The sequence below is a fragment of the Chelonia mydas genome, chromosome 6, assembly GCF_015237465.2.
Source record: "Chelonia mydas isolate rCheMyd1 chromosome 6, rCheMyd1.pri.v2, whole genome shotgun sequence".
Lineage (NCBI taxonomy): Eukaryota > Metazoa > Chordata > Testudines > Cheloniidae > Chelonia > Chelonia mydas.
In genome coordinates, this window is record NC_051246.2 from 21,194,614 (window position 1) to 21,222,112 (window position 27,499).

At 58.0% G+C, this 27,499-nt stretch overlaps 1 protein-coding gene across 2 annotated transcripts in view; it reads left to right on the forward strand.

The window, feature by feature from the left end:
* B4GALNT4 (beta-1,4-N-acetyl-galactosaminyltransferase 4) overlaps positions 1 to 27,499 on the forward strand; it is a 125,381-nt gene that overhangs the window by 52,348 nt on the left and 45,534 nt on the right. For both annotated transcript variants that reach the window (XM_037899494.2, XM_037899493.2), the window contains exon 2: positions 15,749 to 15,864. In XM_037899494.2, coding sequence (XP_037755422.1) covers positions 15,749 to 15,864 — 116 coding nt within the window. The remainder of the gene's footprint in view (positions 1 to 15,748; positions 15,865 to 27,499) is intronic.

Genomic DNA, 27,499 nt, shown 5'->3' on the forward strand with positions numbered 1-27,499 from the left:
AGGCACCTTCTGTTCCAGTGAGCGAGGAGCCAGCTCTCTTCTCCGCTGATGGACAGGGGCACCGTGGGTGGGAGGGGCGCGTTGCCCTGCAAGAAGCGGGTTCCAGGGGAGGGGACCACACTCCGGGGTGGGAGAGGGAATGAGCCAGGAAGGGCTCATTCTGTGTGGGGTAGCCCAGGGATTAGGGTATCGAACTCCATCTCCCCAAGGCCCTTCGCTCTGTGCTGCCCGCATCCTCCCTGCACATGCCAGACCCAGAGACCCTGGCTCACGCTGGAGAGGGAAGTTTGTGGGGCTCCAGCAAGACACGGGGGTCAGTCTGGTGGTGTCTCCCCACTTCCCTAAGCCTGACCCTGGACAGATGGTGTCCTCTCCTGTGCGGGGTGGAGAAGTGATCCTTCCACATAAGCCCTGTTTCTCCCTGCTTTGAAATTCGGGGCACTCCAGCTCAGATGCTCCCATTGAAGTCAGTAGGAGTTAGGCACCTAAATACCTTTGAGGTTCTCGACTCTCAAGTCCCCACACTTTACAGGCGTGAGAAGGCAGCTGGAATAACCCTGCAGACCAAGACCCACGTTCAAAAGGATTTTACACTCCCACCAAAGGCAGGTTTTTTTCCTCTATCTCTGAATTTTTTTTCTGTGTGCCTCCAACTGGTGAAATGAGATTTTTCCCAGGTAACTTACGAGTTCTGTGTCCCTCAGGATCCTGGGAAGTCTGGGCAAGTTCTCTGGCCTGAGCTGGACAGGAGGTCAGACTAAATGATCACAACGGTCCCTTGCGGCCTTGGGATCTGTGAATCGGTGGAGCGTGCTGCAGCCCCAGGCATGGCATGGAAGGGGACGTGGCTGTGTAACCATGGCCAGTGTCCAGCGACGAGTGCTGATGAGGATGAAGTCCCACCAGGCGCCTGGGGAGCGCTTTGTCTTGGCGCTTATGCAGTTGGCTGGAGGGAAAGCAGCAGGCGTGATTTTGGTTTCTGCTTTGGCCCCCTCTGCCCACCTCCTTTTGTTTTCAAGTAGCAAAATGGGAAAGGGGGGGAGGAGGGGAGGGGAGGGAAAGGAACAGTTCCATTAATGAAAGAATTCTGAGCACACAGAATGTGGCTCCTTTCTGAAAGCTCCAGGGCACAGAAATTTTGAATCGATCCCCAGGAGATCGTTACTGCTCTGGGGCCTGCTCTGGCTGGGCGGGGGTGTGACGCGTGGGGAGGTGGAAACTCCTGTCCGGGAGAGGGAGAGGGGCTGGTGCTGATAAGAAGGTCCTGCCTCTGCAGAAGGGTCCTAGGGGAGAGGGAGACGGGAAGATGCTGCTCTTGCAAAGGGATGTCGGGGGAGAGAAAGGGATGGGTGAGGAAACAGAACTGGGAGTTCCAGAACTCGGTCCCTCCCCCCTCGGCTGCCTGAAAAGCACTTGTGCAATGTAGCGAGAGCCCCCAAGGAGAGTGAGCCATGGGTGGGCGGGGGGGACCAGTCAGCCAGCTGCGTGACACGGCCAGTGGGGTCCACGAGGGTGGCCTAGGGGAAGCCCAGGGGGCCTGCAACTGTGGCGGCGGTGCTTAGCCATTGGTGAGGCCTAGCCAAGACAGACAGGGCAGGGTGCATGGCCATGAGTGGGCAGCGGGCTCCCACATGAAGGAGGCCAGTGTGCCCGGCTCGTGGCTGGGAACCAGGCCCCCAGTGGGGTTGGCAGAGGTGAGGAGCAGAGGGGGCAGTTGGTCAGCAGCAGCCGTGGGGGTGTCCTGTTCTGTTTGGGGTTTGATCTCACGCCCCGCTGCGTGGCACCCGGGCACTTCAGCACGGGTGCATTGTTTCCTTACATGAGTTATCCCCCACTGTATGCCCATGTTTCAGAAGCCTTTGAGGAGCACGGGGTGCTGCCATGCACTCTGCTGTGGGGAGATCAGAGGCTATCGATCGGGGTGAGGTCTGGTTCACCCCCACCACTGCCCTGCCTGGGCGGCAGGCGGGTGGGCTGCACAGCTCTATGAGCCGTAGTTAACGTTTCTAATGATGGCTGAGCTGGAAAATCCAGCTGGGGCCCTGGGTCAGAGACAGGTTTGTTTCTCCCGCAGGCGCTCCCTGCCTGCTTCATTACATTAGTGGCGGTGCCTAACCTGGGGAAAGGAGCCGCTGGAGCCGCCAGTCACTGGGACACGGCGGCAGGGCTGCCACGTGCCCGGGAGTCCCGGGGAGCTGCATGGGCAAGACAGTGACTGCCACGGAGCAGCAGGCCCGCCCGGCCTCAGGGGAACTGGCTCTGTCCTTGCGACTCAAGCAGCCCTGCTGAGAGAGAGCGAATGCTCTCTCCTCTGCAGGGCTAAACGCAGGGGAGAAAGTAAGGCATTACGAGCCGGTACGGCGTACCGGTAACAAGTGGCTGCCAGTACCGGCCCCTACCGCCTTACTTTAAAGTCGCTGCCGCTTTTGCACACATACCCCCGTCGGTGGCTCTGTCGGGTCCCTGGTGGCAGGGCTGCCACCAGGGGAGCAGAAAAGGGGCAGTGACGTTAAAGCGCTGCTGTGGCAAAGGACCCTGCTTAAAGCACTTCCCTGGCAGCGCTTTATTGTGGCTGCCCTTTCTGCCGCCCCCCCCCCCCCGCCCCCGGCTGACAATGAGGGGTGGGGGCAAAAGGAGCAGCTGCCCCGGGGCCAGCGATTTAAAAGGGCCCGGGCCTCCAGCCGCTGCTGACCCCTTCCCCACCCCGGCCCCCCAGCCCTGCTCCTTCCACCCGAGGCCCCGCCCCTTCTGGCAGGGTGGAGTAGGAGGGGGGCACGTGTAGCCAGCCCCTGTACCAGTAAGTTTTCAATTTTACTTTCACCCCTGGCTAAATGGTAGCCTGGCTCAGAAAAAGCCCACCCAGGAAAGCACAGCACCAATGCCCTCTCCGTGTCGGAGGCAGGGTGGTGTCACCAGGACCCGGGAGGCAGGAACTCCTGAGTTCTAATTCCCCCTCTGGCACTGATTCTTCTTCGGACCTTGGGCAAGTCACTCAGCCTCTGTGCCTCATTTCCCCTGCCTGAACCCAGGGATGATGCATGTTGACAGGACAGGAAAACAGCTCTGTGTGTGTGAGATCCAGGAGAGAGCTCAGGAGCTAGCCTAACTTGGCCTCTTTGCCCCACCCTAGGTTTGCTTGGAGGAGAGCGGCTAGCTGCCTTGGAAGTAATTGCAGGCTAGAGCTGCATGTGCCGTTGCATGAGTGGGACCCTGGGCCTGTGCGTGCAGAGATCTCTCTCCAGCGAGGTATCTGCATTCACAGAGGGCGTCCCAGGTGTGTCCTGGGCAGATAAGCCCTTGTCCCTCGCTGTGTTCAGCTAAGAGAATTACCCTTAGGAATCAGAGTAACAGCCGTGTTATCTGTATTCGCAAAAAGAAACGGAGTACTTGTGGCACCGTAGAGACTAACCAATTTATTTGAACATAAGCTTTCGTGAGCTACAGCTCACTTCATCGGATGCATACTGTGGAAAGTGTAGAAAATCTTTTTATACACACAAAGCATGAAAAAATACCTCCCCCCACCCCACTCTCCTGCTGGTAATAGCTTATCTAAAGTGATCACTCTCCTTACAATGTGTATGATAATCAAGTTGGGCCATTTCCAGCACAAATCCAGGTTTTCTCTCTCCCCCTCCCCCCCCCCACAAACCCACTCTCCTGTTGGTAATAGCTTATCTAAAGTAACCTGTTCCCTCCTCCCCCTTCCCCCCCCCCCCCCCCCCCCCCCCGACATTCTTGTTAAACCCTGGATTTGTGCTGGAAATGGCCCACCTTGATTATCATACACATTGTAAGGAGAGCGGTCACTTTAGATAAGCTATTACCAACAGGAGAGTGGGTTTGTTTGTGTGGGGGGGGGGGAGAGAAAATCTGGATTTGTGCTGGAAATGGCCCAACTTGATTATCATACACATTGTAAGGAGAGTGATCACTTTAGATAAACTATTACCAGCAGGAGAGTGGGGTGGGGGGAGGTATTTTTTTCATGCTTTGTGTGTATAAAAAGATCTTCTACACTTTCCACAGTATGCATCCGATTAAGTGAGCTGTAGCTCACGAAAGCTTATGCTCAAATAAATTGGTTAGTCTCTAAGGTGCCACAAGTACTCCTACCCTTAGGAATGTCACATGCCCTGTTAAACTTCCTGAACAGGACTCACGGGCTTTAGGCGCCATTATTAATTAATAAAACTGACACTGAGAGAAACCAGACTGCCCCAGGGCTGGGAGCTGAGCAGCAACCTAATGGCTCGCAGGCCGTCTGGGCAGCGGAGAGCCCGTGACTTTGGCACTAACCCACCGTGATTGTTCCCACTGCCTCTGGAACTGGGCTTAGTGCAAACTGGCCTTCCACGAGCTATCCCCATCCCCAGGGACTGCAAGAGCATCCTCTCCGGGGGCCCTTTACCGGAGCTGTGAGCCAGCAGCACCCCTGCCCCGAGGCTAATTACTCTCTGGACGGAAGTCGGGGGTGCAGAGGAACGTCAGTGCCGCGTGGGGAGCAGAGCGTGGGCATTACGGAGCCGATGAAAGGAAGGAGGGGACTCTGGGACTGACTGGCTAACGGCTCCAGTTGAGAAGGCTCATTGTGCTCTCTGGGCTTCCCTCTGAAGGGCAGCTAGTGCCAGACAGCTCTGAATGGCTGCCTGTGCGCTGTGCCCCTCACGCCTCCCCCCTGGCTCTGTGGGTCCATTGATCGTCCCTCGCCCGCCCCGCCGAGTGAAAGGACGCGCGGCCTCGATGTAAAAGGAAGGGGGAGCGGCTGGGCGGCGAGCTGGAGGGGAGTGGGGAGAGGTGCCAAGCAAGAGAAAAGGAATGGGATTGTCAGGGCTGGCTAATGACAGCGAGCAGGATAAGGGGACTTTAGAAGTTAATTTCCTGTTCCTGAGATGTGGTGTGGATGGTATTTCTGCTTCCATCTCCTAGGAGACACAAGGGGCTGCGCTGCCTCTGGAATACTAATGGGAGCAGGGCCGTGCACTGGGGAGCTGGGCGGGGGAGGCAGGGGCTGCTGAGAACAGCAGGGAAGCTTTGGAATGAGCCGTGGGGCTTGGTGCCTCTGAGGGGCCAGCAAACACCAGCATGGGGCAGCATCTGTCCCTTCACCCCCAACCAGCCCCTCCGAGTGCCTGACTTTGGCTGTGCCAGCAACAAAGCCCAGCGATCTCAGTAAGGCTGCCAAGCATGGTCTGTCCTCTCTTGATTTCCTTATTGGTAGCCGGTGGCAGCTGGGAGCCGCCAGGATCTGATGTTTGGGGAGGGGTCATATTTCAAGTGCTGTTAACGTGCCGTGAAAACACCGTATCCTAGATTGCTATGGCTGCATGTGGTACCTGGGTGCTCACCGAGGCTCTGGTTGAGCCATTCATGATCTCAGGGGGAGAGGCCACGTGCCTTCTCCCCTACCATTGGGAAGGGCCTGGGGTTTTCAGTTACATTCAAATGAAGCCGTCTCCCTTGAGGCTGGGGGGTCGGGTTGCGGCATGGAGTTCTGTGTGGGGAGATGGTCCAGTGGGGCTAGCACACTCTGATGCATAGATCCAGAGCAGGCCCGGGCTCCCTCAGCATCTCCTCGGGGTGAGGGAAGAGATGGGAAGAGAAGCTGACATGGGGGATCTCTCTCCCACCCTCCTTCCCTGCCAAGGAACGATCGCCAAGGGCACCAGCACATCTCCCCCTGCCGCAACAGAATCACAGCACAGGCTGCAGCTGTGTTTGCTAGGGGAGAAGAAAGATAATCTCTCTTCAAACAGACTTGGGAGGCTCCTACTGGGGCAGGCAGTGGCAGGGGGAGAGGTGGGGGGAGCTTTCTACGAGGGGGAATGTGTGTTGCATCGGGCTTACAAAAGACAAGCACACAGCAACCGTATGGGAAGAAGGAAGTGAATTGCACCAAGGTGTTGGCATCACCGCTGGGAGGCTGTGTGGGCCCTGGCGGTCTGAGCTCAAGCTGGGAGCCAGCAAGTGGCGAAATCTAATCCCAACATTGAGCCTGCCTTGCTGTGCGGCTGGGACCCATCACTTCACCCTTCCTGGGTCTGCTTCTCCATCTGTGAGGTGGGGGGAGGCTGCCTTCCTCCCAAGGATCCACTGGCATTTGTACAATGCTTTGAACCTGCCAAGTGCCACCAGGCTGGTGCTCAGTGTTACTGTCTAGGAGCCTTCTGATCCCACTGTGTGAGTGGGTGCAGTGCACACATCAGACAGCAGGAGCCTCGCCCAGGATAGGCTGCCCACTAGCTCCTTCTTGTGACTGCCGAGCAGGCTAGGAAACGAGGAGTGGCCAGGGTGTGGTGTTGGTCATACAGGGTACGTCTACACTGCAACAAAGCACAAAACAACAACAGAGCACCAAGCAACATGGATGCATCCCTGCTCTGGTCATTGGCATTTAACTGACTGTCTTTGCACATCAACGCCCCCGTCAGGACCACCCATGCAATGCCGGGAGCGTCCGTGTGGTCTGATCGTCAACTTGTGAGATGTAAAATGACACTGAGCTTCCAATTAAAACAGTGCTGGTATCCTCAATCTCCAGTAGCCAAGCTTGAGCGTGCAGGGCTTGTTAAAAAACTTGATGAAGTTCTTGATGCACTTTTTCAGTCAGATACAATAAACACTGTGACGAAGTGGGACTGTTCTTAATGTTTCCTCCGAATATTGTGGGGGTGCCTCAGTTTCCCCTATGCAGTTCTTAAGTATCTAGGTGGTGGGGTAAGGGTGTATGATCATTGCAGAGCCCTAGAGGGCAGGTGTGTGCAGGAGTCTGGACACAGAGAATGGCCGACACCCTGTTTCCTGGCAACTGATGGCCTGGGCCCTTCCCCCTGCAAGGTGAGAGCTAAAGGGTTGGAGAACAAAGGAATCAGGTGACCTCCTGGCCCGGGAAAGGAACAAAGCCCAGAGGAGGAGGGGCTGGAGGGAGTTTCAGTTTGGGGCTGGCTGGGACATGGAGTGAAGGGCAGACGTGGTTGTCGGGCTCACTGCCCCCCCCCCCAAAATGGACCCAGCTGAGGGGTCCTGTTCTCTGCACCTGCAAGCTCTGTTTTAGACCATGTTCCTGTCATCTAATAAACCTCTGTTTTACTGGCTGGCTGAGAGTCAAGTCTGACTGCGAAGTTGGGGTGCAGGACCCTCTGGCTTCCCCAGGAGCCCTGCCTGAGCGGACTCGCTGGGGGAAGCGCACGGAGGGGCAGAGGATGCTGAATGCTCCGAGGTCAGACCCAGGAAGGTGGAAGCTGTGTGAGCTGTGTGCCCTGGAGACAGGCTGCTCACAGAAAGGCGACTGCCCCAGAGTCCTGACTGGCTTCATGGGGAGCAGTTCCAGAGTATCGCCCAGGGACTCTGTGACAAACACTGACTCTGCCTGGTCGTCTTTTAAGGAAATAGTGTTCAGTGTGTCTAAAGACGTCCTCGGCTTTGTGAAGAGGGTCTAATCGGAACTGATCTGTTGAGATAAAGCAACTGCTGACCTCCATGCCGCCTCTTCGCACATTGTTAGATAAACAATAAAAACTCATCTCTTAAAAAGATGGCCTATTACCATACGGAGTACAGTGTGTGAGCTAAGCTTCGCCATGGGAAGGGGAGCTGGTGGAAAATGCTTCCATAAGCAGCTTCCATAAGCAGCAGACCAAAAAGTCTCCAATCAGGTTTTTGCTGAGCTGAAGACCAGGTGTGGCCCACTATCTAGTGGTACCAGCCCTGTCTAGAGTGCAGATGCATCACTGCAACTGACCAGTCGTGGGCAAATTCTGAAAAGATGGGCTGAGCACTTCAACAAGGTTTAAAAGTGGTCACTGGCCACCACCTCAGCATCAGCGCCTGGTGATCTTGGGCAACTTCTAATTCCAGGCCAACTCTCAATCCTGCCGAACATCTCTGAAATATGGACAGCTGTCAAGCAAATGCCAAACGGCAAAGCAACAGGTCCAGAGGGTGTTCCTGGGGAGATCTTCAGATGTGGGGGCCACAAGCTAATCAGGGACTTCACTGGCCTCTACTTAAGGTTTGGGGCCTGGAGGCTGTGCCCCAGGAACAAACACTGTTCACTTGGACAAAAGGAAAGGCAATCATGCTTCTTGCAGTAGCCATCATGGCCTCTCACTCCTTGCCAATGCAGGAAAGATACTCGCCGTAGTCATGTTAATTGATCAACTCATGGAGAAGATGCTGCCTAAAAGCCAGTTTGGCTTCTGTGCTGGGTGCGGTACTTCAGGCATGATCTTTGCACTCCTCCAAATTCAGGGGAAATGTCATGAGCAGAATCAAGAGCTATATGTCATTTTCGTCACTCTTACTAAGGCCTTTGATTGTGTAACTCGAGATAGCCTGTGGACTGTCCTCCAAGTTCGGTTGCCCCAGTGAGTTTGTCAACATTATTAAATCTGTCCATGCAGGTTCTTGTCCTTCACCCAGTCTGCTTCTCAGCTCCCTTTGTTGTCACCAATGGAGGAAAACAAGGCTGTGTTCTTGCACGGACATTATTTAGTATTGTGTTTGCAGCTGTTCTAATACATGCATTCAGAGACATTGATTGTGGCATTTATATGCAGTACCGTATGAGTGGAGGTGACTTGACTCTGCATTGCCTGCGTGTGAAGACAAAGGTTATGAAGATAATTATTCAGGAATTACTGCTTGCTGCTGATTGTGCTGTACTGGCCAATAACCTCAGGGACATTTTTGCTTCTTGACTGCTTTGTGCATGCAGCAAACTGTTCAGCCTGCAGAAGACAGAAGCCATGGTCCAGCCTTGACCTGGAAGTACTGCAACTCCTCCGGTTGTGTCCATCGACGAGGTACCACTCGAGGTAATTGACCAGTTGTGCTGCCGAGGCAGTGTCGTTTCATAAAATGCAGGGATTGCTGGCAACATTATGAAGCTCACTGGGGCAGCCATCGGAGCCTTTGGAATACATCTGGGTTCTCTCTGGAAGGAACATTGTGTCAGACTGCAAAAAAATAGATGTTTACCACACCATCGTTGTCACCGCACTCCTCTCCGGCTGCGATACGTGGACTGCTTATCAACGTCACGCGGAATGCTTGGCCCAATTCCACCTATGATGTCTGCGGCGGATAATGGGAATTGAATGGCAAGTTTTGGTTCCAAACACTGAGGTTCTTGAGTGCTGTCACATCGCCGGCATAGAAGCTTTTATGGCGAGCGCCCAGCTGAGACGTGCGCTCCTGTGGGTTGTATGTGTGATGGCAGAATGCCGAAGGCCATCTTTTATGGAGAATCGCAGAATAGAACAAGAAACCGTTACAAAGACACTTTCAAGGCCAACCTCCAGCCTTACAGCATTGGCTTCAACTCCTGGGAGCCCTCAGCCACGCCGAGACCCGATGGCAGCCACTCTGCCACCTTGGACTGAAAGGCTTCGAGAACTGGTGCATTGCTGCAGTCAAGGAAAGATGTGCGAGGTGCCTATTCGTTGACCATTGTTTTTGCCTGTGGCACTTGCAGACTGGGGCTGCAGGTCCGAAATTGGTCTTCGGTCTCATCTCAGGACCCGCAATAAGTGACTGTAGCTCATCCGTCGAACTCGACAGGAGACTCCATCGTCACGCGGCACCAAGTCTCAGAGCCCAGGTCAGCTGACTCGGGCTTGCGGGGCTGGTGCTGCGGAGCTAAAAATAGCAATGTGGGCGTCCCTGCTTGGACTCGGAGACCCTTCCCCCGGTGGGATTTCAGAGCCCAGGCTCCAGCCCGAGCCCCATATCTACACTGCTGTTTTTAGCCCTGTAGCACGAGTCAGTTGACCCAGGCTCTGAGACTCGGCACCACAAGTCTTTGCAGTGTAGGTGTGCCCGCGGGGGGCCCAGCATAGATGTGGGGAAGCCAGGCTTGTTCTGCTCCATGCTGTACAATGCAGGAGGAGATCCTGCCACACAGCCTCTCTCTCACCCACAAAACTGATGCTCGGCTAACCCTGGAGGTGGGATGCTGGAGCAGTGCCCACACCCTGTTCTGGGCACCTCAGCTCGTGTCGCAGCAAGGCTGCGCTTGTGTGTGTGTATGTGTGTGTGTATGTGTGTGTGTGTCTCTCTCTCTCTCTCTCTCTCTCTCTCTCAGGAGTGCAGGGGTGGGGGCTAGGAACCTACAGCAGCCAAGGAGTCCCTGTCCATCCATCCCCCCTGTCACTCCTCTCCCGGAGCAGAGCAGGCCTGCCAGGACCAGTGCTGCCAGGATACGGGCCTGCCTGAACCTCTGCCCGGCCCTTGAACTGGACCCCCAGCGAGGGTCAGCCCCATTCAGCTGCGCTCCTCCAACGCCATACCTTTGCCAGGCAGGATCCTCGAGGGCATCCTCCCCAGTGCTAAAGGCTCTGCCAGGCCTAGCTACGCCATCCATGACACCGGTTGGGCTTGATCCCTCGTTCCCGGGCGCCCGGTGTCGCCCTTTGTTCCGGGGCAAGTGGCGGCATTCTCGCTGGGGCAGCTGACGGGCTGTGAGAGGTGCAGGAGAGCGGGGAACGGGGGATGGGCGCTGGGTTAGCACTTGTATTAATGACTTAAAAGAAGGGCTAGAGGGTCCAGCGCCCTCCGCAGGGGCAAGGGGTGTGGAAAGCAGTGAGGTCTAGCTGCAGCCGGTAGAGCCTGCCAGTGTGACTCTGAGGGTGGCCGGGGAGCTGAACCTCTGCGCGACAAAGTGACGTGTGGGAGCATGGTGCCTCCTGCTGGTTTCCAATGACCTGCGCCTCTCTCTCTCTCTCTCTCTCTCTAGTTTATGGCCATTTAGTTCTCTCCCCGTCAGGCGCATTCATGGAGCAGAGCATCGAACTCAGCTTTATGCTGGCGATCACGGGTTCTAAGCACCCACCTCATATGGTTCCTCTATGCAAAAACACCCAGGCAGCTCCACAGTTGGCTCTGCCCACTCTGCTATGTGAAAACAAACTCCTCAGTCTCCTGCCTTCTGCCCGCCGTGATCCCTCACTTCCCCCTGCTAGCAACCCTGGTTGGGTTCCAGATCTTCCCGTTCATTGGAAAGGCTCGGAGGTGTCAGTTACACAGGTCTGAGGGGTAGAGGGTGCATTAGTGAACAGCTAATCCATTTTCAAAATCCCTGCCATGTTATTCTTGGGAAGCCGATTATTTTAATGCTGTAAGTAGATACTTGTATAAACCTCTCTTTGCTCAGCAGAGCAGAAGGATCAGTATAAAAAAAAACTCTGGAGGGAAATTTTTAGCTTGGAAATCATTATTGTGCCACGCTGCCAGGGAGCAGGTTGAGAGCTCTGCTGTCAGGGATGCCCTGGGAACTGGACACCTGGCTCTGGGCTCCTTTGAGAGCCTGCTTCGAAGCTCTCCACTCCCACCAGCGTCAAGGGTTGTTTTGCCATTCAAGTGGAACCAGTGGCAGAGTTGGGCCTGGAACCCCAGAGTCCTGCCCCTGGTCTGACTGCTAGACACACATCCGGTCAGGGGTTCTCCCCGTCTAGTGGGATGGAGCTCCAGGCCCACCTGGGCTGGTGAGAGGAGACACGGGGGGCAGCTTGTGCTTTCCTGTGTGAAGCCTGAGCCTTGGTGCTTCAGAGAGAGTTTGGGGGCTTGGGTGTGAATGGGGCCTGGGTGGCAGCCCCCCATGGATCCCCAGCTCAGAGAGAGTCTCTGCTGTTCCCCCAGCACCTCCGAGGCCGGGGTTGGGACCAGGATTGATGCCCGGAGCGGGCAGCCCTTTCCAGGCCACTTAGCCTGAGTGAGAGCTGTGTTTGCAGAGTCCTCCTCCCAGGAGCAATTGATTGAGTCCTTCCCTCCTTCAAGTGTGGTAAATGTGAGCTTGAATGATGGGGGCTCTCCGGCAAAGAGACTCGGCTCCTGCAGGACAGCTCTCTCCTGCCAATATGCAGTTACAGAGCCGGGCCGGCTGCTGTGGCCAAGCCTCCCCCGGCAGGCTGAGAAACGCTCTCCAGACCCTGGCTGGGGTGACTGCCCCCCATCCTCAGTGCTACTCATGTTGCCTAGCGAGTGCTGCCCATTGAGCCCCACGGACCAGGGAGGGTCCTGAGCCCCGTCTGCATCAGATCCAAACGTCCCCATAGGATCCAGGATTCTGGTTCAGTCCCATCGCTAGTGCAGATCTGGGACCCAAGGAGACCACAGGCCCTGCCCAGCCATGCTCAGCCTCCTGCAGCAGATTGCTTGGCGTCCCAGTGGAGCGTGGCATGCTGGGAAAGCAAGCGTTGCCTCCACGGGCTGCTCCTGTTGGGGTTAAGGGTCAGGGCGGGTGCCCAAGGTGTGGCTCTGGATGGAGTTTGGGGCCCTGTCTTGACACTGGGCATGGGAGCCATTTTAGGAGGCCCCCTCTGGATGGGAAGGAAGCGGATCAGAAAGGACCGGAGCCCCGTGGGATCCCACAGGCCCAGTCCCCTCTAGCCCCAAGCCGTTTTCCTCTTTGCTTGGCTCGTTACTGAAGGGGGAGGGGGCATTTCGAGCCCCGGGCTGCACCTGCCGCTCCGTAGATTCCGATGTGCTTAGCGCGGTGGCTGCCATGGCGGCTTTGATGTGCCGCCCCTGCTGCTCCCCTCTCCCTGGAAGCCTGCCGCAGGCGGGGTCGTCCGAAACCTGAAATGGATGCTCTTGCTGCAGCTGGGTTGGCCGCCTGCCTCCCCAAGGGCCAGAGAAGCCTGCACTGGGAAGGGGCCCCTGTGCCGCACCCCTCTCGGGTTCAGGATGCGACGCAAGGGACAGAGAGAGAAACCTGCTGGGGCCTTCCCCTCTCACCGTCCCCAGGATGGGGCGAACTTCCCAGCACGGGGCACTGAGAAGGGGGTTAGGGGCAGGGCTGGGATTGTCCCACTCGACTTCAGCGACGAGAGCCCGTGTGCGGGGGCAGCCGCGGCAGTCGCCCATGCAGGGTGTTTCCTGCCCCCAGGGGACAGGAGTGTTGGTCGAGGGCTGTGTGAGCACCCCAGCCCAAGCCTTGCACTCCTGCCGCCCCCAGGGCTGTCGCGGCCGGGGGATCTGGCTGTGGGCGTGGGGGGTGATGGATGCTGCGAACCCAGGGGCCGTCGGGGCCGGGGAATCCACTGTGTGCCTTGCTGGGGACAGCTGGGGGAGAAACAGGAGTGTTAGAAGAAGTGCTCCCCCCTCTGTGCTGCAGTGCTGTGGGGCAGGCAGCGGCTGGCAAGCCGGGTGCACGGGGGCCCCGCTGCCCCATCTCTGGGGCTGGAGGCTCAGCCATGGAGCCAGGAGCTTGCAGCTCATCCCTGCTCTTACGTCAGGGCTGCAGGCTGGGCTGCCTTAGGTGTAATTAAAGCTGACACTGATGAGCCGCTGCAAGCCGCTCGGCACAGATGTGGTGAAGGAGCCCTGGCCAAAGAGCAGTGCCCTCTGCTCCCCTGCCTCCTCCCCCCAGCGCCAGGGCCAGCCCTGCTGTCTGCACGGCACATGCCTCCCGGGACCAGGGCAACCCCTTCCCCTGCAGCCCCTCTCCAGGCGAGTGCTCAGCCCCCAGAGACACATGCCCTCTGCCCCACACTGCCTGGGCCCTGGGGAGGCCCCCTCTCTCCATCAGCTGCTCTAGCCCTGCCCTGGCTGCATGCTCCGTGCCATCACCTGGCCCTGATACTCCCCCAGCAGTGTCTGCTGTGAGGCAGGATGTCCCAGGTGCCGGGGGCTCCCCCTCCAAAGCTGTGGTAGGGCCAGCAGGTGACAGCAGCTGCTCCGGGCGGGGCATTGAAAGCTATTCAGGGGGGCCTGGGTATTGCCACCTGTCCCAGATTCTGCTTCTCTTGGTGCCCCCCCGTGTGCCCAGCCCAAAGGCTGAGAGAGCCCAAGGCAGCTGGGTTAAGCTGGTGGCCCCAGCACAGCTGGTGGTCTGAGGAGGCATTTGTGGTGGCCACTGAGCTCAGACCTCGTCTGCAGAGAGCAGCCGGGACGCAGCAGCTGTGCACCAAAAATAATCTCAGAACTTGGCAAAAGTTCCCAGGGCCCCAAGACCACATCCTGGCCTGGCCCAGCCTGACATGTGTTCTGGTCCCATTTAACTTAATTGGCAACTTGCGTTCAGGAGAGGCCACCACTGAAATAGCAGGGGAGCCTGGGGGCACTTTGGGGGCCACTGGCAAAGCTGTGGGGTGGGGAGGGAGCAGGCTACAGCTGGGGTTCATGGGCAGAGCTGGGTGGGGCCCGGGGCTGGGATAACGGGGCGGGGGGGCTGCAGGTCAGCACTGGGGTTTATGGGCAGAGCTGGGTGGGGCCCGGGGCTGGGATACCGGGGGGCTGCATGTCAGCACTGGGGTTCATGGGCAGAGCTGAGCTGAGCACCCAGGTGAAGCTGCAGGTCATGGATGAAGCAGCCCTGAGCGTGTCCTAGCACTTCCCTCAGCTGCCTCTGGTTCTAGCTAGTGCCCCCTCATGGGCTCCCTCTGGGCACCCAGGTACGTGTCATTTGATTTTATCAGCCAGTCACACAGGGGAGCTGGGGTGGATGGGTGCTGGGGGGCATCTCTGGTGCCGGTGCATCTTGCCGAGCGGGCGGGGGAGAGTGTCTCGGGAGGCTGCTGGTGGATGGTGAAGGGGCACCACTGGCTGTGGCAATAGATCCTGGTGCAGGGTCCCACTGTGCAGCGTTCTTACTGGTGCCCCGGGTGCTCAGAGAGGGCGTGAGCTGCGTAACTCTCCGGCGTGCGGTTCTGGTCTCCCCAGCTCCAAAGAGCTATACTGGAATTGTTCAAGGTACAGAGAAGGGCAACAGAAATGCTGAGGGGTCTGGAACAGCTTCCCTGTGAGGAGAGATCCACAGCTAAGGTAGATCCCATCAGTTGGTGTAGAGTTGGGAATATGTTTTCCGTTACTTTACATTGCTCAACACTGAATTTCATCTGCCATGTTGTTGCCCAGTCACCCAGTTTAGTGAGATCCCTTTGTAACTCTCTGCAGTCTGCTTTGGACTTCACTATCTTGAGTAATTTGTATCATTTGCAAATTTTGCCACCTCATTGCTTACCCCCTTTTCCAGATCATTTATGAATATGGTGTCCTGGTCCCAGGACAGACCCATGGGGGACACCACTATTTACCTCTCTCCATTCTGAAAACTGACCATCGATTCCTACCCTTTGTTTCCTATCTTTTAACCAGTTACCGATCCATGAGAGGACCTTCCCTCTTATCCTAAGCACTATCCAGTTCCTTCAGACCCCCACTCCTAACTGGCAGCCTTGGATTCTCTTAGCCGTTTGACAATCGCCTATGCCAGGCCCGACCCCCTGGGGGTGCAAGGAGCAGAGCACCACGGGGGCGTGAAATGGGATCCAGCTGTTTCTATTGCGGGAGCCCCTAGGAGTGCCCCAGGCCTGGGCCAAAACCCTGTTGTGCAAGGCACTGTACAGATCCACAATGGAAGGATGCCTAAAGTTAACCCTCCCATGGGCCCCTGCGGCCAGCAGGACCTCCGGGTGCTAGTGCCTCTGAGAATCAGGTCATTGATTTGGGCGTCCCCCGTGCGGCACCCAAGTCTGAAAATGTCAGCCAGGGCTTTTCTGTGGTGCTGGGAGGAAGGTGGCAGCTGCAGGAGGAACAGACTGGCCCTGGCTCTGGACGGGGCTGTGGACTGAGCCCACGACAGACACAGGTGGTGGTGCTGGTAGCTCAGACCTGGGCGCTCCTTGGCACTGCGCCATGGGGCAGAGTCCCCTTCCCATCTCCCCAGGGCTGCGGTGGGTGGGTGCTGGCTTGCCGGCCAGGGCGCTGTAGTCTTATGCGCCCCGCTGCGTCTGTTTGTTGTTTGCAGATGGCGAGAGGCTGGGTGAGGTGACAGATGCTGGCAGGCGTGTGGCCGGGGCCCGGGCAGCGGCTCAGCAGAGAAAGGCCGAGGACTCCAGCGAGAGCCGGGAGGATGAGCAGATGGTAATCACAGGCTGGCCTGTCTTCTCTCTCTCTCTCTCTGTTAAATGGGAAATGAGCTCCTAGCGGCTCCGGTTCTGGGCTGGAGGCGCCTAGGGGCTGTAGCCGTGTGCGTGCCGGGAGAGGGGGCCAATGCACCTTGGGATCGCCCTGCATGGGTTCCTGCTGCCCCTGGAGCTGGGCTGGCAAAGGGGTCTCCCCATTGACGCTGCCCGGACACAGAGGGTGCCCTGAGGGAGGCAGGGGTCCTGTGAAGGGAGGGGGGATAGCCCTGGTGGGAAACCCATGGGGGGGGGGGGCATAGGATGGCCCCGGTGGGAAGTAAAAACAGGAGTCCTTAGGGGATTGTGCTGTTGGAAGCCACGTAGGCGTGTGTGTGTTGGTTCGTATGGATCCATCCCCCTGGCGATGTGTGTGGGGATCTCTGACGGGATCCCAGGTCGGAATGCTCACCGCGCTGTCCAGGGGTCTCGATGAGGAGCCCTCTTGGCAAGCGCATGGCAGGAGGTGTGGGGCAGCCCCTGCTTGGCATCGCCATGTTGGGAAGCACAGAGTAGGGGTAGAGCACCGCTCAGCCTGCCCTGGGAGATAACACAAGGTGGGGAGCAGGGAGGGGGCTGTGGCAGTGGGTTTGGGTCTCCAGGTGGCCTTGCCCTGTTGGAAGGCCGTGGGGGCCGGCCCATCGGATGGAGCCCGGGGCTGGGGGTGGTTGAACTGGACGTGGCCCTGCTCCCGCTGGAATCTCCGGGGCCAAGAGCCCGGCTGTCGTCTGAGCACAGTGAGCTGCTCCTGACATTACTGAAGGGGGAGGGGGCATTTCGAGCCCCGGGCTGCACCTGCCGCTCCGTAGATTCCGATGTGCTTAGCGCGGTGGCTGCCATGGCGGCTTTGATGTGCCGCCCCTGCTGCTCCCCTCTCCCTGGAAGCCTGCCGCAGGCGGGGTCGTCCGAAACCCGAAATGGATGCTCTTGCTGCTGCTGGGTTGGCCGCCTGCCTCCCGAAGGGCCAGAGAAGCCTGCCCTGGAAAGGGGCCCCTGGGCCGCACCCCTCTCGGGTTCAGGATGCGACGCAAGGGACAGAGAGAGAAACCTGCTGGGGCCTTCCCCTCTCACCGTCCCCAGGGTGGGGCGAACTTCCCAGCACGGGGCACTGAGAAGGGGGTTAGGGGCAGGGCTGGGATTGTCCCACTCGACCTCAGCGACGAGAGCCCATGTGCGGGGGCAGCCACGGCAGTCACCCATGCAGGGTGTTTCCTGCCCCCAGGGGACAGGAGTGTCGGTCGAGGGCTGTGTGAGCACCCCAGCCCGAGCCCTGCACTCCTGCCGCCCCCAGGGCTCTTGGGGCCGGGGGATCTGGCTGTGGGCCTCTGGGGCTGGAGGGTACCTGGGCGCTGCTGCTGCACCAGCCCTTCCCAGGACCTGCCCTGCGCCATGCAGTGCCCCTTGCCAAGGGCAGCGCAAGGAGCACGTTGGGGCTGGCTTGCTCCTCCAGAACCGTGCCATCGGGGCTCGGGCAGGCTCTGAGCCAGGCTTGGCAGCGCGGGAGCCCAGCGGAAGGAAAGCTCATATTTCACTGCCTGACAGTGATGCTTCATTTCCCCTCACTGCGATAACGGTGACGTTGACCGATCGCTGCCCCTTTCCTGAGGCGTTGGCAGCCACGGCACTGGCATGGCAATCATGTGCCTGCAATTAGTACAGGGTGTGGAAAGACTGGCATGCCACACGCAGAGACCTGGGTTAATGGAGCCCTATGCTGGTCCCAGCTAACTGCAGACTCTGTACAGGACAGAGCAATGGACCGTCTATAGCCAAGGCCACTTCCAGGTGGTTTAGATATCAGGGCCAACTCCACCTCCCTCCAGAATGCAGCTAATCTGGACAAATCAGGCCGGGGCCGTTTCTTCCTGGCCAAGCTGCTGCCCTGAAGCATGAGGATTGAGAGCTCTTGAAATGCTGATCCTGGTGCAAAAATCCAGCCTGCTCTTCTGCCCTTTGCACACCCTTGACGTGAGGCTGCCAAAGCATCTGATTAAAGTGGGTCTGTAGCATCCTCTCTGACACACCCAGAGAAGTGGAGACAGTGAGAGATCGGCACGACTTGCGGGTCAACCAGGGAACAGGAGTAGAACCCAGGTGTCCGGACACCCAGTTCCCTGCTGTATCCACTAGACAAAGTAAACCTCTGTCAGATGTTCCTACATGCTTTCCAAGCCATCAGCCTTGCCCTGCTGCAGGGAGTCCCACAGGTTTCTTATAATGGCACAACAGAGATGTTTCCTTTTAGCTACATTTCATGTGTCACCTCCGCTGAATCGCACCCCCCCTTTGTGTTCTAGGGTCGGGGCAGCAGGAAAGCCTGCTTGGCGTGGTCTATCCCAGCTATTTCCCCTCATCCTTTGCACCCTGACCAGCCCTGCTGTCTCCCTCACCTCCTGCCTGACCCCTCCCCTTCCCTCTGAGGCTCTGCCTGCATCTGTTCCCCTTCTGTGCTGTTCGGAGAGGAAGGACCAGCCCTGACGGCACTGGGCAAGGTGCGGGCATCGCATGGTTTCAGGCCATGGAAGCAGCTTCGGTGCCCTTCTCTGTCCCATGCTTGCTGGCTGGGGGAGCGCCCCTGGGGCAGTAATGGCTCTTCTTCCCTGGGGGGATGGAGAGAGGCCAGAGCTGAACACTTAGCTTCTCTGTGGCTTTGGCCCCCATCTCATCTCGGGGACATCACTGGAGCACAGGTGGCTGTTAAGCGGGACCCAGCCAGCGGCCCTGGGCGGCTGCTTCTCGCCCCCGTCTGCTTGCCTCCCCCAGTGCAGCCAGGTTCTCTACACGCCACGCTGCAGCCCCTGGCATGGGGATCTGTGTGGTGCTGCCCTTCCCCAGCCCCACGCATTGAACTACAGAGCATAGATTGGGTGCTGTGCGTGGGCCCCTTCCTGCCCCAGCTCTCTCTGCTGAGCCGAGGCAGCCAGGGGGTGATCTCTTGGTGCACGTCCTCCCTGGCTGTGTGAGAACTAGGAGGTTTGGCTGAAAATCAGGTGGCTGGCTCCTGCAGGGGTTACCGAGGGAACTGAAATAGCTCCTGAGCTGGGTGCGGAGACAGGGCCCCGGTTTTGGCTGCAAAGGTTGCCAGTGCTGCGGCCCATCAGACAGCCCTAGCCGGGCTCCGGCGTGGAATTGGCGCAGTCCTAGGGTGCCCCCGCAGGGTGTTCCCGAGCAGAAACCCTGAGCGTCTCCTGCCCTGTCACCTGACCGTCTCAAACCGCTTTGCAGGCCCTACTGACCTGTGGGAGGCAGGTGGGGATGTGGGAGGTGCAGCTCTCCCTGCCAGCCGGTGGGGGGGGGGGGCTGCCTCAAAGCAGAGCCCCATTACCTGTTCTCCGTCGTCCCATCAGTTCAGTGGTGGTGGCCCCCTGAGCAAGGCCGGGAGGGGCATCTCACGGATTACCGGAGCCTTGGCCCATCTGAACATAACACGCCCAGTCTTCCCGCCAGCACTGTAAGCAAACAGGAGAGTTGTCCCCCCAGCAGCTGCCAGCTCAGGGGAGCCAGGCTGTGAATTGCTGCCTCTGTCAGTGCAGGGAGGGGGAAATTTCACTGGTTGGAAAGACAAACAGCCATGGCTGAAATAGCTCCCTGGACCCAAAGCAAACCAATCGGGCTAAAAACACCCAGAGATGGAAAACTGGAGCCCAGAGCGGTTGAAACTCGGCGGTGTGTTAATTACAGAGGCTGCTGTCCACAGGCAGCTCCTTATAGCTAGGGCAAGGCAGTGCCCAGCCCCTCCTCCAGCAGAGCCCCTCGCTCTCCCTAGCCGTGGCACGGCGCCACCGCAGCCCCGCTGTGCCAGGGGACAGAGAAGCTTTTATCTGCTACAGCTTAGCCGCCCTGGAGTGGAGAGAGCCATTTATTTGGGTTTCCCGAGCGTGTGCTGCTAATGAGAGCCAGCTGCACGCTAGGCAGCCATGAGATGGCGAGAAATAGGCTCGTTCGACGCGGGCCGCAGTCGATGCGGCTTCCCCCCTTTGGTGTATATCAATCCAGCGCCGGTGCCACGTGGACGGATCCCACCCATCATCTCCCTCCCTCCCGCAGGGCCCATGCCACGGGGCGGGGGGCACCGAGCCTGTGGCACCGCGGAGCCCTCACCGTCCCCGGGGACCCCAGCGAATCCTCCAGAAATCAGCATGGAAGTGCCACCGAGTTTTGGAACCAGCGCGTGGGAGGGACTCGAACGGCGCTCGTACCAGCTGCCCCCTCCGCCGCCCTGCGCTGACACCTTCATACCCCCCCCCCCCCCCCCAGCCCCGTCCCCCACCCACAGCAGCACGTCTTCCAAAGGCTGCTCCGGAATTCGGGCTAAACTTTCCAAGGGAGCGGAAGGAATTCTTCCTTTCAAACAATCAAAGCCTAATTATGCCGCCTGTCTAATCACGTTTTCAGAGGGCATTGTTCCCCTCCTCTGGGGCTTTAATTAGTTCGTTTAGACAAAGTTTGCTAATTACTTCCGTAGTGCCACGCATCCTAATGGGCTCCTCTTTGTTTACAGCATTTATCTGTCTCCGCTCTGGCGTGTGATGTACTTGTTACCTTCCCAGCTGGCCACAGCAGTGGCCCTCCCTGGAGTCTCCAGGGGCTGCCCTCTTGCTTGGTCCCTTCAGCCTCTGCGGCCCAATGCCCTCAGGGAACCTTTGCTCACTGTCCCCCAGCAGCAGGGGTCTCTGGAGAAGCCGGGGCTGGAGAGGAAGGCCGGCCGTGGGAGGTCTGGGTTCAACTCCCACCTCTGCCACAGACTCCCTGAGTGTCCCTGTGCCTCGGTTCCCCATCTGTAAAACGGGGATGGTTTGTAGTGTCTGTCTGGCCCTTACTGTGCTGTGTACGGGGCCTGGTGTGTTGGGGCTCCCAGAGCAGCCTGGGCTCTTGGCTTGCCTACAAATAATGAATAGCTCAGCATTGTCAATTCCAGTAGCACATGGAGGCCCCGATCAAGATCAGGCTCCGGCTGTGCCAGGCACTGCACAGACACAGATTAAAAGACTAGGACCCCCACACACAATACTTCCTTTTCCTCTCCTCTCTCCATCTTTTCTCCTCCTTCCTACTTCCCTCACGTCCCTGCTCTCGCTGACTTCCTGCGTCTGAGTCCCCGTGCCAAGGCAGCACCGCCACGCCTCACATCCCCAGCTGTGAAATGCCCGGCACCTGCGTGGGTGTATCTCTGTAAACAGGGCAGGGCGCCCAGCATGGGCTAGGACCTGGCACACAGGACTGGGAGCTGGGAGATGCAGGCTTTCAGATGAATGCAGCCAGGGACTCGCTCAGTGACCTTGGGCAAGTCACTTCTCCCCCTCCATGCCCATGTTTGTGCTGCCCGTGGATGGCCTGAGTGTTCCTAGTCTCCCCCAAGGTGGGTTGTGTCAGGAGCAGGGCGAGCTCTGGAGAGGGGCTCATTGGAGCTTTTCTATTCTCTGTCGCATTCAAGAGTGGGATGCTATTTTTTCTGTCCCATCCATTTTTCTTTGCCATCTTAGAACCGCAGGTGCCCAGGTAATTAAATCAGACCCACAGCATGGAGCCTGCCAGCAACTGAAGGGCCACTGGGGGGGCAAGTCTAGACAGACGTCCCCCCGGGCCATCATTACGAGGGGCTGTGGCTCGGCTGGGAGCCAAAGCTAGACGATTCAGACTGGCAATAAGGCACCCGTTTTTACCAGCGAGGGTAATTAGCCCCTGGAACAATTTACAGAGGCTTGTGGTGGATTCTCCAGCACTGGCCATTTTAAAGTCCAGGTTGGAGGTTATCCTGAAAGCTCTGCTCTAGGAATTATTCCGGGGCAGTGCATTGGTCTGTGACCCACAGGAGCTCAGCCCAGATGATCGCAATGGGCCTTTCTGGCCTTGGAATCTATTAATCTGTATTCCAAAGGCTCGGAGGACAATGACCAACTGCCAGGGTCTCCCAAAAGCCCCCGAGAATGCCAAGTGGGAGGCGATTAATAGGCCCTAGAGAGGATGAAAGAAGAAACCACTGGTATCCAAGGGGAAGGGCTCAGAGCATTTTAGACCTCCCCTTCTCCCATCATTAGTTCCCTCCAAGGCCCAGTGTCTCTGATCCCCTGAGCCACACTGCCTTTGGATCCCCTGCCCACTGCTTGCTTCTAAATCACTGCAGAGCCAGACGGGAGTGGGTAATATGAACGAAACCGGCTTCAAAAACCTGCCCCGCTCTCCGCCTTCACTTCAGCAATCTCCTGCATGGGAAGCAGTCCGGCTGCTGGATTCACCCACCCCTGGGGTCCATCCATGCAGAAGAGAGTCCTCAGTTCATAGCAAACCTTCTGGTCTCTTTTCACAGTGCAGCTGACTGAACGTGCACCGGGCAGAAGATTTGGTGCCAGAGAGGTTTCTGGTGGGCGATGTCCCTTCAGTGGTGCTGTCTCTCCTGCGGTTACCATGGATGGGGCTTTAATTTTTGCAAGATGCCTTTGGAGATGCTGTAGGATCTGCCTGTCGGAGATGGTGCATGGGGAATGGCCAGGCATGCAGGTGCCGTCTGTATGCACCTGCCACCTCTGTCTCCAGCCGGGGAGGGTGGGAGCACGACTGATCCACAAGGGGTCTCGTCTGCAGATGTCCCAGTTGCAAGCTGGACTCCAGCCCAACCCCCAGGCCCATGAGTTGAACTCTGGTCCCCTGCTCAGAGAGACCCGATGAATCTCCCTCCCCTGGCAGCAGATGGAAAACGTCAAGGAGCAAATGGAAACAAAGAAACGTGTGGGACGTTTTGTCCACTTTCCTGCACGCTCACGGCACTGGCGCTCCTGTCAGCCATGAGAGAGCAAGAGAATTGCCCCCACAGGAGCGGGTCTGCTTCTGTGCACTGGAGGGCAGTGCTGTGTACCAACAGGGCATGGTTAATGACAAGCACCCGTTCATAACGCTCTACCAGATGCTGCTCCGCTTGGCCAGCACGGCTCTGTGGGCCCTGCTTGGCTGGATGTACCTTGACGAGGTCCTACCGCTGGAGGCTCGGTGCTGGAAGAAGCTGTGATGAAAGGGCGAGGCTGGGAGCTAGCGCTGCTGAGGGGGGAGCCCCCAGCTCTGCTGAAATGAATACCTCTTGAGAGATCAGCTTGCAGTAACAGCCGTGCGTGGCCCAGTGCTTAAAGGACTGAGCGAGATGCTGCAGAGGGCCCCTCTCGGAAGAGAAGTGGGGTGACACCCCCAGGACAAGCTGTCCTGGTTAATAACAGACTTCTGGCGCAGTGTGGCAGGCCCAGAGAGAGGCATAGGAATTACTGCACTGTCCATGCCGATCGGCACAATTGAATCAATCCCGAGTTGTGGCGTGAAGGCGAGCGCCAGCCTGGTCCCTCTAAATTGTGAGACACACACCTGCAATTGAATTAGCCCGATCCCTTTAAAAGGAAGAGGAGAACCAGAAAGGAATCCCGCCTCCGGGTGGCCTGTTCCATAGCCCAGCGACTCACCGCGGGGGTGACTGGGCGGGGGGCGTGCCCTGTTTCAGCCAGTGGGCAAATGTCACCCCCGCGCCTCCCTTCTGCTCCAGCCGCTGGGTGCCCTGGCTCTGCTCTGCCAAGTTCTCCGTGGCAATGGAGGGTGGGCTGGGCTTCTCTTGTTCCCAGCACTGGGGACCAGTCCCTTGGGGATAACAGAGCTCCCCAGAAGCACTGTTGCGTCACCCCCGGTACGGGGGCAGCGTGAGCCATATCAGGTGAGATCTCCAGTCCCAGTAGACTCCTCCACCAGCTGTGTTCACTGCAGGGCTAACAGCACCCCAGGCAGGGCCCAGGGACCTTACGTGCCAAGGAAAGGGGAGTCTCCTTGAGAGAGCCCATGGCTTGTCAAGCAGGAGCAGCCGTTCAGACTTCCTGCCCCTTCTCTCTGCAAGCAGCTCCTCATACAGCATCAGGAGCTGGCAACTTCCTCTGCTGGGCAGACTGTATCTCTGCCTTTGCTGAGCCCAGTGGGTCATTCACTGGCAATGCCAGCCGGGGGGAAGAAGGGTGGGCTTGTTATTAAGGCACTGGAGTGGGAGTCAGGAGATAAGAGTTCAATTTCTGGCTCTGCCACGTGATTCCTGTGTGACCTTGGGCAAGTCACTTGGCCTCTTTGGGCCCTAGTTGCCTCATATGGAGAATGAGGCCAATGAGCGCCCAGCCTCCGAGGGAGCGTAGGGAGGCCAAGAAATAAATACAAGCCAAGCCGTGATGCTGGGAATGGCTGGTGTGGGGAGCAGCCCCGGGGCCTGGGACAGCAATGACGCACCAAGGTGAACGTTGGTTGTGATGGGATCGCAGCTGAGCAGCCAGTGAGTGGAAATGGTGGATGGATGGATTACCGATACCACTTACTGCCCACTATCAATTAGCCAGAGCCTGATCGATAAGTCCCACCTCAGAGCCAGACGCTCATCGAGCAAATCAGTGCTTAGACGGAGCGGAAAGGGAGAGCCGGGGTGGAAATGCGGAATGCCCCCAAAACCAGCTCCCCGCCGGCTTCATAAGGCGGCCCCCGGCCAGGGAGAGTCGGTGATGCGCCCTGGGCTGGTGCAGCGCGAACCCTCCACTGCGGTAATGACTCAAACCTCATTGCCACTGAGGCTCTTTAATGGGGGTAGCTGTGGCAGAGGGGGCTGAGCTCCCCATTGCAGGGCACTGGGTACAGGGCCCTATGGGTAACGCTGGCCGGCAAATCCACGTCAGCTGCCCTAGGGGAATAAAACAGATCTGTGCCTCTGCCCAGCTCCAGCAAGCACCTCACACTCCCGGTGCCAGAGAAACTATCAATAATAATCACATCCCCTTCTCCAGCTGCCTTAACCTTTACACAGGGAATAGTTTCCCCGCTGCTTCTCCTGGCTGCACAAACCAGCTACTTATTAACCCTTCCCCCACAGGCAGCTGCTCTCACCAACCAGCAAAGACCCCCACCTCACTTGATGATTGGCAAAGAGACATTCCCATCTGGGATTCCCAGCCCCCCAGTTAGCCCAGGATGTTACATCAGAGCCCCTGTCTATCTCTTTGGCTGGAATTGGCGTCAGCCAGAGTACGCTGATCATAGAATCCTAGAATCTCAGGGTTGGAAGGGACCTCAGGAGGTCATCTAGTCCAACCCCCTGCTCAAAGCAGGACCAACCCCAACTAAATCATCCCAGCCAGGGCTTTGTCAAGCTGGGCCTTAAAGACCTCTAAGGATGGAGATACCACCACCTCCCTAGGTAACCCATTCCAGTGCTTCACCCTCCCCCTAGTGAAATAATGTTTCCTAATAGCCAACCTAGACCTCCCCCACTGCAACTTGAGACCATTGCTCCTTGTTCTTGTTCTGATCAGCTGCCCCCTCTCAGTTTCCAATAGACCAGCCTGTTTTTCAGCTTTTCAAAGCATTCGCCTTGACGGTGGAAGAGCCGGTTCTCTGCCTGACAGGGAATTGTTGAGTGGAATCCCTTCTAGTGAGGAGAAAGGGGGGATAGGGATGGGTGCGTCTGCATGTTTGTTTAAAGTAAAACAAAAATCTAACCAGCCATTGTTTTGAACAAGGCAGCAGGGAAAACAGCTGAGGTTGGAAGCAGCTGAGCCCGGCCCTGGAGGTCAGCCTCCCGGAGGAGCAGTGCCTTTATAGCGACGTGATGCCAGCCTTGGCTATGGCGCAGGTGTGGGGATGGTGTCACAAATAGCTGTTAGACCCGCCCTAGCGAAACAGACTGGAGGTGTCTGGGATATACGAACCAACTCCCGATTCTCCAGCTCTGCGGCTGTATATGAGGGATTGTTGTCACCCTCTGTGAACAGGGAGTGACTGTAGCCAACCCCCCCGAGCTGGAGATCAATAGCTCTGTGCACAAAAAGCCTCAGGTGGCTTGTGTATTTTTGTCCAGGTGGCTCCTTGTGCTCCTTTGTTCAGTGGAGTCCAGTGACAGCCCCGGGGTTTGAGCTCCCTGTCAGCCAAGCTGCTCAAGGACAAGTTCGTGAATAGCAGCTTGTGTGCTCCATCAACGAGTGCATCTGTGTCTCTGTGACCCGGGTGTACGTTACCTGTTACAGCCCCGAACGCCAGCGGCTCCGGGGGGGGCGGCGTCCATTTCCGAAGGCCACAGCGCTCTGTTCCCTGCTGCCCTGGGATCCCACGCTCTGCCGGCCCTTGTCCGTTTCTTGCCGTGCTGTGAAACTGACATGACGTATCTGGAGAAAAGGGAGACGTGGAGCAGATGGAAACGCTTTCTCCTCCCCGGCGCCTGGTGCTGCGGGGCAGGACCCACGCCACTCGCCAAAGCCAACTAGAGTTTGTACGTGCAGCTCGACAAGGAACATGGGAGCCCTGATGGCCCCGTGCTCATGCCCTTGCACGAGCGTTACACCAGTGAACTACAGAACGTGGTAGTGACCAGGCTGGTGTCTCCCGGGCTCTGCTTCCAGGGAATGCACTAGAGCAGCCACTCACGGCCTGCTCCCCCCCTTCACATTTAATGTCTTGAGAGTAGCCCTCATAAACCAGTAACCTGTCCCCCCACTTTTCTGAGCTTTTCCCCCTCACACCCACTGAGCCCATTCATCTTATCCCACATCCTGCGTGGGTTTCCTGTGGCCTCCAAGACCCACAAGACCACCCCTTATTTCACTCGCTGCCGGGAGACGCTGGGATTGGATGGGGATCAGCTCAGAGTAACTGCGGTTAGCTGGGGTTGACCTCCGCTTTTATTCTTCCTCCACACCCAGCGTCTGGATCAGGCTCACCGGTGCTGCTGCTGGCAGACGGATCGCCTCTGGAGAGGGGGGTGGAATCCAGAGCAGTGTCTGGGGAAAGGTCGCGGACAGCAAACACTGTGAGCCCATCCTGAGACCGATCAAATTGCAGCTATCCGCCAGCACCAGGCTGCGCCAGGGGATGTAGCGACACAAAGAGAGCACCTCTCATCAGAGGGCCTCTCACGCAGTGCTGGATAGCAGGGGTCGGGATTGTGCTTTGCCCCTTTTACAGATGGGGAACCCGAGGCACCGAGCGGTTAAGTGAGTTTTCCGAGTTTGCGCAGTGGGTTACTGTGAATCAGGGCTGGGACCCCCTGTCATGACGCCCTGTGCTAGTCTCGCCACTTCTGCACACCACAAATGGAGCCTCGTCTTTCCAGAGCCTGTAAAGCTCTTCCTGGGCCATAGGGCCCCGTCTCCCCGCCCTCCCGCCTGCACGTTTCCTTTGCACGTTGGTACAGCGCTCGCTGTGTCCCCTGGGGCAGCCCGAGCTTGTGCCACGCAGGCCACCAGCCAGATTCCTTCCCCAGCTGCCATGGACCCAAACAGCGCTGCTCCGGGGCTGGCTGGGCAGCCGCGCTGCGGTGTCTGCAGCTCCAGGCTCCGTCCCTGCTTCCTTCCCCGCGCTGGGCGCAGCTGGCTGGGAATTAATGCCACCAGACAGGGAGCTTGACAAGGAGTCGTTTATCATGGGCTGAGGCGCTTTGTTTCCTTCTCGAGTACCCCAGTCGCCACGGTAATTTGTCTCCTTGTAATGAGGAGCGGATGGCACGAGCGGATTGGGGCAGGCTTGGTTTATCGCCTACCTCCCTCTGCCTCATCCCTGCGCATGCCAGGAAAGTGGGCAGCAGAGGGCACCCCCATCTGCATTCA